Below are 19,960 nucleotides of genomic sequence, written 5' to 3'. Positions count from 1 at the left end.
AGCGGGCACCTCCAGTGTTCTGGAAATTCACCCCGAACAACTGCAAAATCCTAAAAAACTTCTAGAATACTTGAAAAAGGTGTGTCATCACTCAGGCAGTTCAAAAGAGACACAAATCACTGCAATGTGCTGGGGTCTAGCCTATGCCTATCGAGCTGCAATCAATGCCACTAGTGACAGACCCTGCAGCCACTCCAAGTCCTGTGACAGGCCCAAAGGCCACTCCAACCCATGCAGCCACTCCAACCCCTACGATGGACCCTATGGCCACTGCAGCCGCTGAAGCCACTCCAGCCCCTGCGGCTGCTCCAGCCCCTGCAGCCTCTCCAACCCCTGTGACAGGGTCAGTGGTTTTTCCAACCCCTGTGGCGGGCCCTGTTTGTACCAACCCCTGTGGCAGACACTGAGACACTATGACTGGATCAGAGAAACGAGCTGTATAAGTGCAAGTTGCCCTGGAGCCAAGTTGAAAAAATGGTTTAGAGACTCAGATCGTTTAGAACGCAGAGAAACTCCTGCTAAGACTAGGTATGGAGAAGACTAGGCCAGGCCATCAGAGGAACAGGAGGATGAAGATGAAGATGTCGCAAAAACAACAGTAACTACCCAAACCCTATACCAGTGTGAGCTACAAGATGTGCAAAAAGATTTTGGTCACTGCATAGGTGAGCATCTTGTCACCTGGCTGTTCCGGTGCTGGGACACCAGAGCCAATAGTCTAGAATTAGAGGGCAAGGAAGGCAGGTGGCTGGGATCCCTTCCTGGAGATGCAGGCATTGACAAAGCAATTGCAGATGGAGCACCAGGCTACAGCCTCTGGAGGCATCTCCTGTCAGGTGTGAAGGAAAGGTATCCCTTCAAGGAAGAACTTTTATGTCTACCAGGCAAGTGGACCACTATGGAGAAGGGAATCCAGTACCTGAGGGAATTAGCAGTACGGGAGGTGATTTATAGAGACCTAGACAACGAACAAATATCCACAGATCCAGATGAAGTCAAGTGTACACGACCCATGTGGCGGAAGTTTGTACGGAGTGCACCATCATCATATGCCAGCTCATTGGCAATAATGGCCTGGAAAGAGGATGAGGAACCCACAGTGGATGAAGTGGCTAAGCAACTCCGGCAGTACAAAGAAATTTAACCTCTTCCCTACAGGCCTGTGTCTCAGCTGTGGAGAACCTTTCTCAAGAGTTCCACCAACTAAATGAGAATACTTTGGAGAAACTTTCTGGACGTCCACCAACTTGAAGAGAATTTATCTTCCTCCCCACCTGTACAAACCAGTGTCTCAGTTATCAGGGGTAAGCATCCATCTATGCAAGGAAGACGATATGGTGGGTACACACCCTGTGCCACTCTGTGGTTTTACCTACGTTACCATGGAGAGGACAGGAGAAAATGGTATGGAAAATCTACCTCAACACTACACACATAGGTACGTGAGTTGCAAATAAAAGCAATTGTAAAAAAGGGGTTCTCTGAGAAGCTTGCTGTTCCAACTTCCAGCGGACAGACCTCCAGACACAGAAATGAAGATTCTGACCAGGATTAGAGAGGCCCTGCCACCAGACAGGGTGAGGAAAGGGACAATCGGGTTTACGGGACTGTGTGGATTCAATGGCCTGGCACGTCAGACGCACAGATGTATAAGGCTTAAGTAGACACCTGTGAACAGTGTACTGTAATGCCATCAAGCTATAAAGGGCCAGAACCCATCTGTATTTATGGGGTGATGGGGGGATCCCAGCAGTTGACTGTATTGGAGGCTACTAAAGTGAGTCTGACTGGGAATGAGTGGGAAAAGCACCGTATTGTGACTGGCCCGGATGCTCCATGTATCCTTGGCATAGACTATCTTAGAAGAGGATATTGCAAGGACCCAAAAGGGTTCCGGTGGGCTTTCAGCATAGCTGCCTTAGAGACAGAGGACATTAAGCAAAATTGTCTACCTTGCCCGGTCTCTCAGAGGACCCTTCTGTTGTGGGGTTGCTGAAGGTTGAAGAACAGCAGGTACCAATCACTACCACAACTGTGCACCGGCAGCAGTATCGCACCAACCGAGACTCCCTGATTCCCATCCATAATCTAATTCATCACCTGGAGAACCGAGTGATCAGCAAGACTCACTCACCTTTCAATAGTCCCATATGGCCAGTGCAAAAGTCTAATGGTGAGTGGAGACTAACAGTGGACTATCGTGGCTTGAACGAAGTCACGCCACCACTGAGTGATGCATTGCCGGACATGCTAGAACTCCAAAACAAACTAGAGTCAAATGAAGCCAAGTGGTATGCCACAACTGATATCGCTAATGCATTTTTCTGCATCCCTTTAGCAGCAGAGTGCAGGCCACAGTTTGCTTTCACTTGGAGGGGTGTCCAATATCCTTGGAATCGGCTGCCCCAGGGGTGGAAACACAGCCCTAGCATTTGCCATGGACTGATCCAGTCTGCGCTGGAACAAGGGGAAGCTCCTGAACACCTGCAGTACATCGATGACATCATTGTGTGGGGTGACACAGCAGAGGAAGTTTTTGAGAAAGGGAAGAAAATAGTCCAAATCCTTCTGAAGGGCGGTTTTGCCATAAAACAAAATAAAGTCAAAGGACCTGCACGAGAGATCCAGTTTTTAGGAATAAAATGGCAAGATGGACGTCGTCAAATCCCAATGGATGTGATCAACAAAATAACTGCTGTCTCCACTGACTAGCAAAAAGGAAACAAACTTTCCCAGGCGTCATGGGGTTTTGGAGAATGCACATCCCAAATTACAGTCTGTTTGTCAGCCCGCTCTATCAAGTGACCCGTAAGAAGAATAATTTCAAATGGGGCCCTGAGCAACGACAACTTTGAACAAATTAAGCGGGAAATAGTTCATACAGTATCACTTGGGCCAGTTTGAACAGGACCAGATGTAAAGAATGTGCTCTACACCGCAGCCGGGGAGAATGGCCCAACTTGTAGCTTCTGGCAGAAAGGGCCTTGGGAAACTTGAGGTCGACTCCTAGGGTTTTGGAGCTGCGGATACAGAGGATATGAGGCCCGCTATACTCCAACCAAAAAAGAGATATTGGCCGCATATGAAGGAGTTTGATCTGCTTCAGAAGTGATCGGTACTGCACCACAGCTTCTCCTAGCACCCTGACTGCTGGTACTAGGCTGGGTGTTCAAAGAAAGGGTCCCCTCTACACATCATGCAACTGATGCTATGTCGAGTAAGTGGGTTGCACTGATCACACAGCGGATTCGAATAGGAAACGCCAGTTGCCCAGGAATCTTGGAAGTTATTATGGACTGGCCAGAAGGCAAATATTTGGGGATATCACCAGAGGAAGATCAGAGAATCATAGAATATCCCGAGTTGGATGGGACCCATAAGGATCATCGAGTCCAACTCCTGGCACCACAAAGGTCTACCCAAAAGTTTAGACCATATGATTAAGTGCAGAGTCCAAATGCTTCTTAAAATCAGACAGGCTTGGTGCAGTGACTACTTCCCTGGGGAGCCTGTTCCAGTGTGCGACCACCCTCTTGGTGAAGAACCTCTTCCTGATGTCTAGCCTAAACTTCTCCTTCCTCAGCTTGACACCATTCCCGCGGGTCCTATCAGTGGTGATTAAGGAGAATAGATCGGTGCCTTCCTCTCCACTCCCCCATGTGATGAAGCTGTAGACCGCGATGAGGTCTCCCATCAGCCTCCTCTTCTCCAGGCTGAGGAAGTGGCCCGTGCTGAAGAAGCCCCACTGTACAACAGTCTACCAGAAAATGAGAAAAAATATGCACTGTTCACTGATGGGTCCTGTCGTATTGTGGGAAAGCATTGGAGGTGGAAGGCTGCTGTATGGAGTCCTACACAACGAGTTGCAGAAGCTGCTGAGGGAAAAGGTGAACCGAGTCAGTTTGCAGAAGTGAAAGCCATTCAGCTGGCTTTAGACATTGCTGAACGAGAAAAGTGGCCAATTCTCTATCTCTGTACTGATTCATGGATGGTAGCAAATGCCCTGTGGGGGTGGTTACAGCAATGGAAGCAAAGCAACTGGCAGCGCAGGGGCAAACCCATCTGGACTGCTGCATTGTGGCAAGATATTGCTGCTCAGGTGGAGAACCTGGTTGTAAAGGTACACCACGTAGATGCTCATGTGCCCAAGAATGGGGCTACTGAAGAACATCAAAACAACCAGCAGGTGGATCAGGCTGCTAAGATTGAAGTGGCCCAGGTGGACCTGGACTGGCAACATAAAGGTGAATTATTTATAGCCTGATGCGCCCATGACACCTCGGGCCGTCAGATGGGATTTGTGATCGAGGGGTGGACCTGACCATGGACACTATAGCACAGGTTATTCATGACTGTGAAACATGCGCTGCAATCAAGCAAGCCAAACGGTCAAAGCCTCTTTGGTATGGAGGACGATGGCTGAAATATAAATATGGAGAGGCCTGGCAGATTGATTACATCACACTCCCTCAAACCCACAACGGCAAGCACCATGTACTTACAATGGTGGAAGCAACCACTGGATGGCTCGAAACATATCCTGTGCCCTATGCCACCGCCCAGAACACTATCCTGGGCCTTGAAAAGCAAGTCCTATGGCGACATGGCACCCCAGAAAGAATAGAGTCAGACAATGGAACTCATTTCCGAAACAACCTTATAGACACTTGGGCCAAAGAGCATGGTATTAAGTGGGTGTATCACATTCCCTATCATGCAGAAGCCTCTGGGAAAGCTGAGCGATACAGTGGACTGTTAAAGACTACACTGAATGCAATGTGTGCTGGGGTATTCAACCATTGGGATACACATTTAGCAAAGGCCACCTGGTTAGTCAATACTAGGGGATCTACCAACCGATTTAGACCTGCCCAATCAAACCTGTTATGTACCGTAGAAGGGGATAAAGTTCCTGTAGTGCATGTAAGAAACATGCTGGGGAAGACAGTCTGGGCTACTCCTGCCTCAGGAAAAGGCAAACCCATTCATGGGATTGCTTTTGCTCAAGGACCTGGATGCACTTGGTGGGTAATGCAAAGTGTACCTTGTGTACCTCAAGGGGATTCAGTACTGGGCCCATGAGTTGAATTGTATTATATTAATTATTATATAATACTAGATGTCATCACTACCATGATTGCTATATGTCAATGTCTTATTAATGGTATTACAGTAACAGCCATGCAGATAATAGCGAATGAATTTTGATAGAAATGGACGAGCACAGAGATGTGATTGAACGAGAATGGGCTTCAGCATGTGGCAATCCAATATCACACACCATCTCTTCTGCCCTGAAAGACTGCTGTGACAGATGGAGCCTGAAGTCAGTCACGGACTATGCAAACTCAGTGGACATTCTATATACCATAGATGAAAACAGTGATTAATTGGAATGTATTGGAAAGGGTGTAACCTGAGCATGACATAAATGGTCAGATCAGGAGACATGGCCTACGGTGCCACCCCTTCCGACCACGGTTGAAATTGGGATACAAGTCTCAGGAGCAGAAAACGGGGTCTCTGACAGCGAGGAGGAGGTGGTGGTGCGACTCATTTTTAAACCGAAAGAGGATACACCCAAGGAGAGCCGTAAGGCTCCCACTAAGCCACTGCCAAAGCCTTCCCCACAGGGGATAGAAAGGGTTAATTGGCAGGCGATAGCCAGAGAGGCGGCAGACGCTCAGGACTTTGAATTGCTGAGCCCGCTCACTGATCAGGCTTTCCCAGTAACTTATGGGCAGGGGTCTGCGGGTCTGCAGGGAGCTCACACCCTGCTTGACTGGAAACTACTATCCCAGCTGAGAGCCACAGTAAACGAGAGTGGGTTGCATAGTGAGCCGACCAAGCAGCCGCTTAATTATATTTGGGGCAGCAGTATTTTATGTCCCAAGGACATCAAAACTATTGTAAGAATGATTATGACACAATCTGGCCAGCTGCTATGGCAGGCTCATTGGCAACGCATATGTGATATCGGTGCTCACACACCCCGACCACCGGGAGATCATTTAGAATACGTAACTACCGAGCAATTAATGGGGGTTAGGAGATTTGCATCGGTGGATATGCAGGTTCAGTTAGGGCCGGAGATATGCCTAGAGAGCATGAGGGCAGCCCGTGCAATATTCCAACCCCACTCTACCGGCCCACCACGAGACGGCACCGCCACCCACGATCCCAACACCTGTCCCGCCTGCGATGCAGCCCATCTGGAGTCAGACGCCGCCAGATCACAACAACTACAGCCAGCCACATTGGGAGATACTCTACAAACACTGGAACTATCGGCCATTGTGTGGGCCTTCATGGAATGGATGACAATTTGTGGAGACCGAGCATGGCAGGGGATACCAGCAAATGCGTACGGAGGTCCCTGCTACCTTGGTCGATTGCGATTATTTGCACCTTGCCACCAGGACTGGCTGAATATCTCCAAGACGATGTCCAGTAGAGCGAAAAGATACACTCACGGTCTAACACCTGACTGTAAAGATGATGTTGAATTATGGTCAGCAACCGCACGAATATTTGCCTCCTTTTTCACTCCAGGGGTGGCAGCCGTGCGGGTGCTGACACAAATAGAAAAGTTGGCATGCTGGACAGTGAAACAGTTCAGTGCAACTACTGACATCCTCTCTCAAATGATGGATGATATGGACAGTCTATGACACTCAGTGCTGCAGAATTGGACAGCCATTGATTTCTTGCTGCTGGCCCAAGGACACGGTTGCGAGGACTTTGAAGGAATGTGCTGTTTTAATTTGTCAGATCATAGTGAGTCAATCTATAAAAGGTTGGATTGGCTAAAAGAACATGTGAATAGAATATGAGTGAATGTTAACCCGTTTGATACCTGGTTGAAATCCCTGTTTGGTGACCTTTCCCCTTGGCTTGTATCCCTTATTAAGGAGGGTTTGAGATTGCTGCTTATTATACTGCTGTTAATCATTGTTGTCAAGATAGTTTATCATTGTATTATGAAAGGGGTAACAAAGATGACAAATGGGGTCTTGCCTGGACAAAAAGAAAAAGGGGGAATTGTTGAAGAATGGCTCAAAGAGCAAGGGCACGGGTCCCTAGAGGAATTGTACAAGCAAGGCAAAGAAAATGCAGAGTTTATAGCCATGGAGTAGGCCGGATGAGAAGCATTCTTGTGAAAATATGCAAGGAGTAGTCTGTCCTTGAGAGAGAGATAAACAGGTGGATCTGAGGCCTGGGAAGATGAGGGAGTAGCTTATGTGCTGTAACCACAAGTAGGAGGAACAGTATCTTTTCAACACCTCTAGGCTTAGCCAATAGGATAGTGACCAGTAGGCATAATTATCGCTGTGTGTATAAATATACGGATATCTGCGCAATAAAGTTGAAGCTTGTATTACCACTCATATTGAGTCGATCACTTGCTTCCCCGCGCCGTTAATCGGAGGGTCTCGCACCCGCACATCTTCTGCTTTAGTTTCATCTCAGGAGCACTGAAACAAAACAAAGTGTGGTAAGTGCAATGATGGGATTCTTGCTTCAGAAGTGCGCTTGTATTCCAGATGATACGGGAAATGTAGTGGCACTTCTGGATCTGACCTTTATCCACAGGCTACTGTTGTATGCATGGCAGCTGCACCTGTTCTAATTTATGGAATTAAAAAACGAAATCTCATCCCTTTGAAAGGTATGAGAGTACCTGAAATGACAGTCCTTTATCAGGACCAGTAATTTGCCATGTTTCATCTTGTCAACTGCTTTCTGAATAAAATCTCTGCATTTGTAATTATAGTTTCCTTTGCACGTTAAACAAGACTGCATGTCAGTAAGGACATACATGTATTATGAGACTGTGATCCATGAAACCATTAGAAAATTAGCATTAAGTGCAGTTATTTTCATGCCAGTGTTTTGGACTTAGTGGGACAGAACCATTAGCAGGTACAAAAAGAGAGATAACTTTGGCATGTTGAACACACGGCGGGGGGGGGGGGGGGGGGAAAGCCTGATAGGTGCAGTAAGCAAGTTGCGTAAGTTACATGAGGTTTTTATCTATTTATGTGTTGTTGGAGTTAGCAAAGTTAGTGAAGAATTAATGGTGGAAAAACATTGCAGTAAGGAAAATAAATAAAATTGGATGTTCTTGGAAGGGCTAAACTAAAATGAGAAAATAAGCATGTTTTTATGTAAGAGTTTTGCATAATATACCTTTTAAATGAATCTAGTTATGAATGTCACTTGAATAAGGATAGGAGACATTGTCAACTTACTTCCTTTCCTGTGTAAACTTTTTCTCTCTTAAACAGAATTTACCTTATTGTTCCATTTGCTTATAATTTATTTTGTAAAAGCAAGGTTTTGATTTTCATCAATTTTGAGCAATGATGACAAGCAGTGCTAAAAATTCTTCCCAGTACAAAGTATATGGATGAGTGTTTGTAAGGGTTAATTTTTAGTTCAATTTTTAGTTCACTTCTACTTAGGTGGTCGTTTACCACCTGTAAATATACACACAAATATCAGAAAAGAGTTTCAGACCATTGCTCACAAAACTGAATGAGCTCTTCTCTACTCTTCACCCCTTCAATATGTTGGTGACTGGAGGGGGGGCAAGTTGCTCTGAAAAGCTTCCAAGTTCTTGGTAAACAGTCTTCTAACATCTCTTAATTAGAGGATACATCTCTAATCTATGTACAACTAAGTTAATGCAAAAATGTTTGTCAGTTATATAGTTTAAAAGTATAATATTAGACTTGATTTTCTGCTTTGGGCTTGAAATATTTGCACATGATGTCAGCTGTTGCTGAACTGCAGCTACTTTGTAAACCTTTATTGTTTATCTTTTACTTTCTCAGAAATATTTTTTCATGTGTCAGAATTCTTTTTTAAGTAGGAAAAAGGCTGTTGAAGATGGTCTGATGTATGTTAAATTAGGATTTCTCATTTGTATCTGGGGTAGAATAATGGGGAGAGGTTTAGATGTATAAATGATGAGCCTAAGCAGCTATTGATGAACAGTTAGTCTGAAACTGAACACTGAGCTGTTTTTACTCACTGTCTTCTCACACTGTTTTGCTTACACTATGCCAGCCAATTTAACAGTTCATAAAATGTCAATAGAAATGCTAAAGCAGCAGTGGTGGCCTTAGGCAGTGCAACAACATGTTGTAAAAATAGATTGATAGTAGGATTCAACATGCTGTCATAATCAGTTAATGCATGTGATTGCCTAGTTTTATTATCACTTAAAATTGAAATTTATGGGGAAATATTGTATAATATTTCCTTATGTTTTGTAGTCATATTTGCTTATAGCCACTGCTAAGAAAAATAGAAAATCCAAAATATTTCAAGGAAATTATTAAATTGACTTAGATCAACTCCATATTTGGGCTCAAATAATTTATCTCACTAACAACTTTGGATTTCAACCTTATCACTGCGTGTTTTTCTCGCAGTTTAAAAAATAATTTCTTAAAATGTAATGTGATCCTTGGAATAATTTGTACTTGTTGAACATAAACCTAAATATAGTTTGAATTTGAACCATCATGCTAATAAAATGAGTTTAATAATAAATGGGTATAGTGTTTGATATATTTAAATAATTTCAGAACAGTGGTATTCACTAGTTGTACACCTGCTGAGCTTATCCTCACTGAGGATAAACTGCTAATTCTGCATTGGCTTAGAATTGAATGCACACCTCTTTCGAAAGAAGAGGAAAAAGGGCAAATCTATTGCAGTCAGTATAAGTCACTTGAGTTTTTGGAAGTGCTTGAAAAAGTTCTCTGGGACTTGGACCTAATAATTAAGTATTTATTATTTTAGGTGGGGATAGTAAATGAGATGACTAGGAACTTCTTTGGCATTCTTGCAAAAGAGAACAGCATTAGCTCTTCTTAAAGAAGATTCTATTTTCCTTTTCTTAAGAGATTAAAACATTTGCATGCACTAGACTGTTCTTTTTGAGATTGGTTTTGGACTTAAAAACTGTACTTTAAATCTTCAGTCTTGTGCTCAAAACTGACAGATGAGGTTGAAATGTTCAGAAGTTGCTACAGTTTATGGGTGTAAATTCAACCTTTGCACTGATTTTCTGTGGTACAATAAAAACACAAATCCCACTGAATCAATGGCAGGTCAGGCTGAATGTCAGCCATGGGTCACTTACCATTTGCAATTCCTTCTCATTTTTTTCTGTGCCTCAGCTGTCGTGGTGAAACGTGACAGTGGACCACTAGTGGACCTTTGCTTCAAAACTTTTATACAAGCTGTCTTTTTGAATGCACATGTTTTACATGCATTGACTTGAGTCTTTTTCATCTCTGCTCAGGTACTGGTTGCCCAACTAGTGCTTCTTCCAACAAGATCCTAAAGGCAGCAAGAAGAGCAATCTGAAGTATAGCTTTTGAAAATAGACTTGAAAAATCAGTCACTAGGCAGCTTAAACAGTTGTGTAAGCTTTTCTCTACTAAGAGAGGCCAAAGGCTTGTGTGTCTGGTGTATATGAGAATGGAATATCAGCAGCAAACATTTTCAGGAAAGTCTGAAGTTCGCACACTTCCCCTTTCAATGAATGAAATTCCTTGTGTTACTTTGAAAGCATTACCAAGTATCTTGTTTTAAATAGTCATTTTTAAAGAGTTATAAGTAATAGATGCTGTTATTTTCTTATTTTTTTTTTAATTTTCAGCTTCTTTGTAATACTGGCCATGCTGAAGAAATCCTAGGTTTTACGTATGACAGCATCATAATATGGTAAGTAGTAAGGAACATTAATACTACGGTACTTTCATTGTTCTAGGTGCAATTAAATCAACTTTATTTGTACTTTTGGAACTAGTATTTTGTAGTTGCAATGTGTTTAAAATGTCATAATGCAAATGTATACCTTACTAATATTTTAATGAATAAAATCAGGAATACATTATACACTTTCATGGAAAGGGGGTAAAAACTCCAAGTTAGTGTGGATTTCTTCATTATATTTTCTCAGAAATGTAAAAATACCTCTAAATATCTCAGTACTTGCAGAAAGGACTTGTACAAAAAATGTACTCTTAAAGAATTTGGAACGTTCTCTTAACGTAGAACTAAGATTTAAAGATGAACTTATGTTCATTTGTTATGTTTATACATATACTTTGTAGTGCCACTTTCCTTGCTGCTAAAATTAAAACACTGTTTATATTTTCAAATCACCCATCTAGTCGATCAGGGGAAGCCAGTTGATGTAATCTTTTTGGATTTCAGCAAAGCTTTCAATACAGTTTCTCATAGGATAATACTGGACAAAATGTCCAGTGTACAGCTAGATAAAAACATCATACAATGGGTGAACAATTGGCTGACAGGCAGGGCTCAAAGGGTTATAGTAAATGGAGCTACATCAGGCTGGTGGCCAGTCACCAGTGGGGTCCCCCAAGGCTCCATTTTAGGGCCAGTCCTCTTCAGTGTTTTCATAAACGATTTGGATGTAGGACTAGGAGGTGTTTTGAGTAAATTTGCTGACAACACTAAACTGGGAGGAGTTGTTGACCCTGATGAGGGTGGAAAGGCCTTGCAGAGAGATCTGGACAGATTGGAGAGCTGGGCGATCACCAACCACATGAAGTTTAATAAGAGCAAGTGCCGGGTCCTGCACCTGGGACGGGGCAACCCTGGCTATACATACAGACTGGGTGACGAGATGCTGGAGAGCAGCCTAGAAGAGAGGGATCTGGGGGTTGTGGTTGACAGCAAGTTGAATATGAGCCAGCAGTGTGCCCAGGCAGCCAGGAGGGCCAACCGTACCCTGGGATGCATCAAGCACGGCATGGCTAGTCGGTCGAGGGAGGTGATTGTCCTGCTCTACTCTGCGCTGGTGCGGCCTCACCTCGAGTACTGTGTGCACTTCTGGGCACCACAGTACAAAAAGGACATTAAACTGTTGGAGAGTGTCCAGAGGAGGGCTACAAAGATGGTGAAGGACCTAGAGGGGAAGACATATGAGGAGCGACTGAGGCCTGTTCAGCCTTGAGAAGAGGAGGCTGAGAGGAGACCTCATCACGGTCTACAGCTTCCTTGCCAGGGGGAGTGGAGGGGCAGGCGCCAATCTATTTTCTCTGGTGATGAGCGATAGGACATGAGGGAATGGAATCAAGCTGCAACAGGGGAGGTTCAGGTTGGATATCAGGAAAAGGTTCTTCACTGAGAGTGGTCGCACACTGGAACAGGCTCCCCAGGGAAGTAGTCACTGCACCAAGCCTGTCAGAATTTAAGAAGCGTTTGGACTATGCTCTCAAACACATGGTCTGAATTTTTGGGTAGACCATTGTGGAGCCAGGATTTGGACTTGATGATCCTAATGGGTCCCTTCCAACTCAGGATATTCTATGATTCTATGAAATTGAAGTTTATTTTGTCTCCATTTCTGACAGTCAAAAGTTACTACATGCCTGTTTCCTGAAGTCCTGTGTTTTTTGCACAGACATTGGTGAATTGGTCCTGAGGCTCAGTATTGCTGGTAGAAAAAAATAAGATCTATTATTTAATATGATTTTCTGTTCTTTCAATTTAATCTTCTGATTTAGGAAAGCAAGCTTAGAAAATCTAATTACTTTACACAAATTTTACTTGAAATTTTCGTTTTGTTTTCTTAAATAGAACTGACTTTCAGTGATAGAGCCAAACATTTTTTTAAGTAGTATATTTTTGTGAGTAGTATATTATTGTGAATGCATATTTTGCTGTAATTTATCATCTGATCTCTATCTAAACTATTGTAGTGTTTTATGATAATAGATATCACTTAAGAGTTCTTTATATTTTAAAATGCAAGTCTTAAAAGGCTATACAAATACTAGTGTTCCTTTTTATAGTAAAAAGCTTGCAGAAAGATCTGCTAATCCAAACACAATTAGATATTGATAAGAAAAATAAAAATGTTATTCTTACCAAACAAGTAAAGAAAAATAGCACCATAAGAAGCAAAATGCCAGAAAAGGCTTCTCAATAATAATAGAAAGATAGCTAACAGGTAAATGATCTTGGTTAGTGATGTTACTTGGGTCAGTCCAATGATCCCTCTGTATATGTAAATGGGAAACAATTTTTATATGCATATATGCACACATACAAACACGTACAAAGGCAGCCCCTAGGGAGTGCGGTGAACAGGGCAAGCAAACGGTGTGGCATGTCAGTCAGGGTGTGGTGTTGCAGTTTGTGCATCAGTTTGTGTGAGAGGGTGCAGGGAGGGCGCTGAAGCTTGGCTACCTTGACCAGGGAACAATGGTATCCACCCAGCAGTAGATCACAGCCTTTTGGAGTTTGTCACCCACTATAACTGATGCAGCTTCCCAGACAGAGCTCGGGGGGTGTGTGGACGATGGACAGATGAACATGCTGCTACCTACAGAGTGTGCCCTACTCTTATACCAGCACAGGATGCCAGTAGTGAGCACACCTGTGAGAGGTGCGCTCCAGTAGAGGGACTCCTCTGCTTAGTGACAGAACTCTGGGAAGAGGTGAGTAGGTTGAGGAGTATCAGGGAGTCAGAGATGGAGATAGACTACTGGAATCACTCCCTGACTTCCCTGAGACAGGTCCAGCAGGCAGAAGGGATACACAAGATGGAGGATTCCCTATCCTCTCTCCACCTGGCTGCACACAGTGACCTAATGGGTAAGGGGCAATGTCAACAAGTTCCTGCCCAGCGCAGCAGGCCCATCTCCTCAGTGACTACCCCACCTTCCCAGGTGCCTTTGTGCAATAGGTATGAGGCTCTGCAAGTGGAAGCAAACAATACTGAGAAATATGGTTCGTCTGGCTTGGAGATGTCACCAAGGTCAAGTCGGCCTATGCCCTGCATCAAAACAATTCCCAACAAAAAAAAAAAAAAAAAACAAACAGACAAATTGCTGTCATTGGAGACTCCCTTCTGAAGGGAACAGAAGGCCCAATATACAGACTGGACCCACTTCATAGGGAAGTTTGCTGCCTCCCTGGGGCCCAGGTTAGAAATGTGAAGAGAAAGCTTCCTTCACTGGTGCGTCCCTCAGATTATTAGCCATTATTGATTTTTCAGGTAGGCAGCAATGAAGTTTCAACAAGAAGTCCAAGGGCAATCAGGAGAGACTTCAGGGCCTTGAGACAACTGGTTAAGGGATCAGGAGCACAGGTGGTGTTTTCCTCTAACCCTCCAGTTACAGAGAATGATGACAGCAGAAACAGAAAGAGGGGGGAGGAGGTGGAAAAGAGAGGATCGGGGGAAGGCGTTTTTCGTTTCTTTCCTTTGTTTCTTACTTCTCTAGCTTGTTAGTAATAGGCAATAAATCTTACTATCTCCCTATGCTGAGTGTGTTTTGCCCGTCAGGATATTTGTTGAGCGATCTCCCCGTCCTTATCTCAACCCTTGAGCCCTTTGCATCATATTTTCTTCCCCTTCGAGGAGGGGGAGTCAGAGAGCAGCCGTGGTGGAACTTGGCTGCCCACTTGAGTAAAACCACCACACCTTTACAACCAGGTTCTCTATGCAGGTGGCAATATCTTGCCACAGTGCAGCAGCCCAGATGGGTTTCCCTCTGTTGCCAGTTCTGCTTCCATTCCTTTAACCACCCCAACGGGGGGGTGGGGGGTGGGGGGGCTGGGGGTGTATAGAGAATGAATAGTGTGAGTACAGTATAGAGATAGAGAACTGGCCACTTTTCTCATTCAGCAATATCTAAAGCCAGATGGATGGCTTTTACTACTGTAAACTGACCCGATTCACCTTCTCCTTGTAGTGGGTTTATGTGGCAAGGTTTTGGTAGCAAGGGGCCATAGGGGTGGTTTCTGTGAGAAGGATCGAGAAGCTGCCCCATGTTTGGTAAGGGCCCCACTGCTGACGAGAGCCGAGCCAATAAGCAATGTTGTTTTGCGCCTCTGTGAGAGCATATTTAAGACAGGGAAAAAAAATGCTGCACCACACAGCAGCTGGGAGAGTGAGAGGAGTGAGGAAAAGCCTCGCAGGTGCCAAGGTCAGTGAAGGAGGACGGGGAGAGGTGCTCCAGGCGCCGGAGCAGAAGTCCCCTGCGGCCTGTGGTGAGGACCATGGTGAAGCAGGATGTCCCCCTGCAGCCCATGGAGTACCACGGTGGAGCGGGGTTCCACGCTGAAGCCCGTGGAGGAGACCACGATGGAGCAGGTGGCCCTGCACCGATGGAGGCTGCCGCCTGTGAAAGACCCCTGCCGGAGCAGATTCCGGGCTGGACCTGTAGCCTGTGGAGAGGAGACCATGCAGAAGCAGGTGACCTGGCAGGAGCTGCTGCCCATGGGGGACCCAGGTTGGAGCAGTTTTCTCCTGAGGGATGGACCCCGTCGTACGGACCCATATCTGGAGCAGTTCTGGAAGAGCTTCTGCCTGTGGGAAGCCCATGCCGGATCAGTTCATCAAGGACTGTATCCCGTGGGTGGGACCCCACAGCACAGGGGACGAGAGTGACCGAGAAGGAGTGGCAGAGAAGTGCTGTAGACTGACCATAACCCCCATTCCCCCGTTCCCCTGCGCCACTCGGGAGGAGGAGGTGGAAGAGGGTGGATGGGGGAGGGAAGGTGCTTTTGGTTTCTTTCCTTTGTTTCTCACTTCTCTAGCTTGTTAGTAATAAGCAATAAATCTTACTATCTCCCTATGCCGAGTCTGTTTGGCCTGTTACAATAATTACTGCGTGATCTTCTTGTCCTTATCTTAACCTTTGAGCCCCTTTCATCATATTTTCTCCCCATTCCTCTTTGAGGAGGGGGAGTGAGAGAGCGGCTGTGGTGGAGCTCGGTTTCCCACTCGAGTGGAACCACGACACTCCTTCAGCATCTTCTGCAACTTGTCGCGTAGGACTCCATACAGCAGCCTTCCACTTCCAATGCTTTCCCACAATACGACAGGACCCATCAGTGAACAGGGCATATTGCTTCTCATTTTCTGGTACAGCTGGGCTTCTTCAGAATACATCACCTCCTCCTCTGGTGATATTCTGAAATCCCTGCCCTCTGGCAAGTCCATGATCATTCCAAGATTCCTGGGCGACTGGCATTTCCTATTCGAATCCGCTGTGTGATCAGTGCAACCCACTTACTCGACATAGCATCAGTTGCATGATGTGTAGAGGGGACCCTTTCTTTGAACACCCAGCCTAGTACCAGCAGTCAGGGTGCTAGGAGAAGCTGTGGTGCAGTACCGATCACTTCTGAAGCAGATCGAACTCCTTCATATGCAGCCAATATCTCTTTTTTGGTTGGAGTATAGCGGGCCTCATATCCTCTGTATCCGCAGCTCCAAAACCCTAGGAGTCGACCTCGAGTTTCCCAAGGCCCTTTCTGCCAGAAGCTACAAGTTGGGCCATTCTCCCCGGCTGCGGTGTAGAGCACATTCTTTACATCTGGTCCTGTTCAAACTGGCCCAAGTGATACTGTATGAACTATTTCCCGCTTAATTTGTTCAAAGTTGTCGTTGCTCAGGGCCCCATTTGAAATTATTCTTCTTACGGGTCACTTGATAGAGCGGGCTGACAAACAGACTGTAATTTGGAATGTGTATTCTCCAAAACCCCATGACGCCTGGGAAAGTTTGTTTCCTTTTTGCTAGTCAGTGGAGACAGCAGTTATTTTGTTGATCACATCCATTGGGACTTGATGACGTCCATCCTGCCATTTTATTCCTAAAAACTGGATCTCTCATGCAGGTCACAGAATCACAGAATCACAGAATTTCTAGGTTGGAAGAGACCTCAAGATCATCGAGTCCAACCTCTGACCTAACGCTAACAGTCCCCACTAAACCATATCCCTAAGCTCTACATCTAAACGTTTTCTAAAGACCTCTGGGGATGGTGACTCCACCACTTCCCTGGGCAGCCCATTCCAATGCCTCACAATCATCTCAGTAAAGAAGTTCTTCCTAATATCCAACCTAAAACACCCCTGGCGCAACGTTAGCCCCTTCCCCCTCGTCCTGTCACCAGGTACGTGGGAAAATGGACCAACCCCCACCTCGCTACAGCCTCCTTTAAGGTACCTGTAGAGAGCAATAAGGTCGCCCCTGAGCCTCCTCTTCTCCAGGCTGAACAAACCCAGTTCCCTCAGACGCTCCTCATAAGACTTGTTCTCTGGACTCCCTCGAGCACCTTGATGCCCTTCTTGTAGTGAGAGGCCCAAAACTGAACACAGTACTCGAGATGCGGCCTCAGCAGAGCCGAGTACAGGGGGACAATCACTTCCCTAGCCCTGCTGGCCACACTGCTTCTTATACAAGCCAGGATGCTGTTGGCCTTCTTGGCCACCTGAGCACACTGCTGGCTCATATTCAGCCGACTATCCACCAATACTCCCAGGTCCTTCTCTGCCAGGCAGCTTTCTAACCACTCATCTCCCAGCCTGTAGCTCTGCTTGGGGTTATTCCGCCCCAGGTGCAGGACCCGGCACTTGGCCTTGTTGAACTTCATGCAGTTGACCTAAGCCCATCGGTCCAGCCTACCCAGATCCTCCTGCAGAGCCTTCCTACCCTCAAGCAGATCGACACACATGCACCTAACTTGGTGTCATCTGCAAACTTACTGAGGGTGCACTCAATCCCCTCATCCAGATCATCGATAAAGATATTAAAGAGGACTGGCCCCAGTACCGAACCCTGGGGGACTCCATTAGTGACCGGCCTCCAACTGGACTTGACTCCATTCACTGCAACTCTTTGGGCCTGGCTATCCAGCCATTTTTTAACCCAACAAAGCGTACGCCAGTCCAAGCCACGAGCAGCCAGTTTCTTGAGGAGAATGCTGTGGGAAACAGTGTCAAAAGCCTTACTGAAGTCAAGGTAGACCACATCCACAGCCTTTCCCTCATCCACCCAGTGCGTCACTTTGTCATAGAAGGAGATCAGGTTCGTCAAGCAGGACCTGCCTTTCATAAACCCATGCTGACTGGGCCTGATCACCTGCTTGCCCTGCAAGTGCCGCGTGGTGACTCTCAGGAGGATCTGCTCCATGAGCTTCCCTGGCACTGAGGTCAAACTGATAGGCCTATAGTTCCCCGGGTCTACCCTCTAACACTTCTTGTAGATGGGCGTCACGTTTGCCAGCCGCCAGTCGACTGGGACATCCCCCGATCGCCAGGACTGTTGATAAATGATGGTAAGCAGCGTGGCCAGCTCCTCCGCCAGTTCTCTCAGCATTCTCAGGTGGATCCCATCTGGCCCCATCGACTTGCATACATCCAAGTGCCATAGCTTGTCACCAACCATTTCCTCATGGATAGTAAGGGCCACATTCTGCTCCCCATCCCCTTACACCAGTTCAGGCTACTGGGTATCCAGAGAACAACCGGTTTTGCCGCTAAAGACTGAGGCAAAGAAGGCATTAAGCACCTCTGCCTTTTCCTCATCTCTTGTAACTAAGTTTCCCCTCACATCTAAAAAAAGAATGGAGATTTTCCTTAGTCCTCCGTTATGCATTGATGTATTTGTAAAAACATTTTTTGTTGTCTTTGATGGCAGTAGCCAGTTTGAGCTCCAGATGAGCTTTGGCCTTTCTAATTTTGTCCCTGCACAGCCTCGCAACATCCTTATAGTCCTCCCTAGTGGCCTGTCCACTTTTCCAAAGATTATAAACCCTCTTTTTTCTCCTAAGCTCAAGTCACAATTCTCTGTTCAGCCAGGCCGGTCTTCTTCCATGCCGGCTCGTCTTTGGGCACGTGGGGACAGACCGCTCCTGTGCCATTAAGATTTCCTTCTTGAAGAGCGCCCAGCCTTCCTGGACTCCTCTGCCCTTCAGAACTGCCTCCCAAGGGACTCTGCCAACCAGTGTACTGAACAGCTCAAAGTCGGCCCACTGGAAGTCCAATACATGCTTGCCTTGTTGGCAAGCATGTATTGCCAACCGATCATAACCCATAGGGACTTCCCGCCGATCGTAACCCATAGGGACTCAACCTTCTCATTCCCAGCCTCAAGTTCCACAACATCAAAACACTCTCTAATATAGAGAGCCACACCACCACCCCTTCTGTGCTGCCTGTCCCTTCTGAAGAGCCTATAGCCAGGCATTGCAGCACTCCAGTCATGAGAGTGGTCCCACCACGTTTCCGTGATGGCAACCAAGTCGTAGCCTGCCTGCTGCACAATGGCTTCCAGCTCCTCCCATTTGTTACCCATGCTGCGTGCATTGGTGTAGATGCACTTCAGCTGGGCCATTGCCTTATCTCCCGGCCTTGCCATTGTTCCCCCTGGCACAGCTCCAACAAGCCTTGTTTCAGCCCCGTCCTCCTTCTTACTTAGTTTAAAGCCCTCTCAATGAGCCCCGCCAGCTCCTGGGCTAGGATCTGTTTTCCCCTTAGAGATAGGGACCCATCTGCGGCCATCAGGCCGGGTGCCGAGTAAAGTGCCCCACTGTCAAAAAAAAACACCACAAAATGTCTGTGTTGGCACCAGCCTCTGAGCCATGTGTTTATCAGGTGGGCTTTCCGTGTCCTCTCTGTACCCCTACCTGCCACCGTAGGGATAGACAAAAACACCACCTGTATTCCCGCTCCATCCACTAACCGTGCCAGTCCCCTAAAGTCCTGTTTGATAGCCTTCAGGCTTCTCTCTTCAGTGTCATCACTGCCAGCCTGGACTATCAAAAGAGGATAATAGTCAGAGGGACAAACCAGGTTGGGAAGCTTTCTGGCAATGTCCCTGACCCTGGCCCCAGGGAGGCAGCAGACTTCCCTACGGGTAGGGTCAGGCCGACAAATAGGGCCCTCTGTTCCCCTGAGAAGGGATTCGCCTACAACAATCACCCTCCTTTCTTTCTTGGTGGAGGCAGTCCTAAGGCATGGAGTTGACTTCCTCGCCCTAGGCATCCTCCTGGGTACACTTTCTACCTCATACTCACCTACCGGTCTGTCAAGCTCCAGGGCCTCAAATCTGTTGTGTAAGGGCACCTGGGAAGGTGGGGCCGGTAGGGGGGGCATCGCCTGCGATGTCGAG

At 46.2% G+C, this 19,960-nt stretch overlaps 1 protein-coding gene across 6 annotated transcripts in view; it reads left to right on the top strand.

The window, feature by feature from the left end:
• Nucleotides 1-19,960, top strand: part of LOC311426257 (rapamycin-insensitive companion of mTOR-like) — a 238,986-nt gene that overhangs the window by 51,873 nt on the left and 167,153 nt on the right. For 5 of the 6 annotated variants that reach the window (XM_084502479.1, XM_084502476.1, XM_084502477.1 and 2 more), the window contains one exon: nucleotides 10,679-10,743. The exons of the other annotated variant lie outside the window; for it this stretch is intronic. Coding sequence is in view for 4 of the 5 variants with exons in the window: in XM_084502476.1 (XP_084358602.1) it covers nucleotides 10,679-10,743 (65 nt within the window). In the remaining variant the exon portion in view is untranslated. The remainder of the gene's footprint in view (nucleotides 1-10,678; nucleotides 10,744-19,960) is intronic. 6 annotated transcript variants of the gene reach the window in all.

Source organism: Aythya ferina (genome assembly GCF_964211825.1).
Source record: "Aythya ferina genome assembly, chromosome: W".
NCBI classification, from domain to species: Eukaryota; Metazoa; Chordata; class Aves; order Anseriformes; family Anatidae; genus Aythya; species Aythya ferina.
The sequence above is the reverse complement of the archived record's forward strand: the minus strand, read 5'-3'. Positions and strand labels throughout refer to the sequence as shown.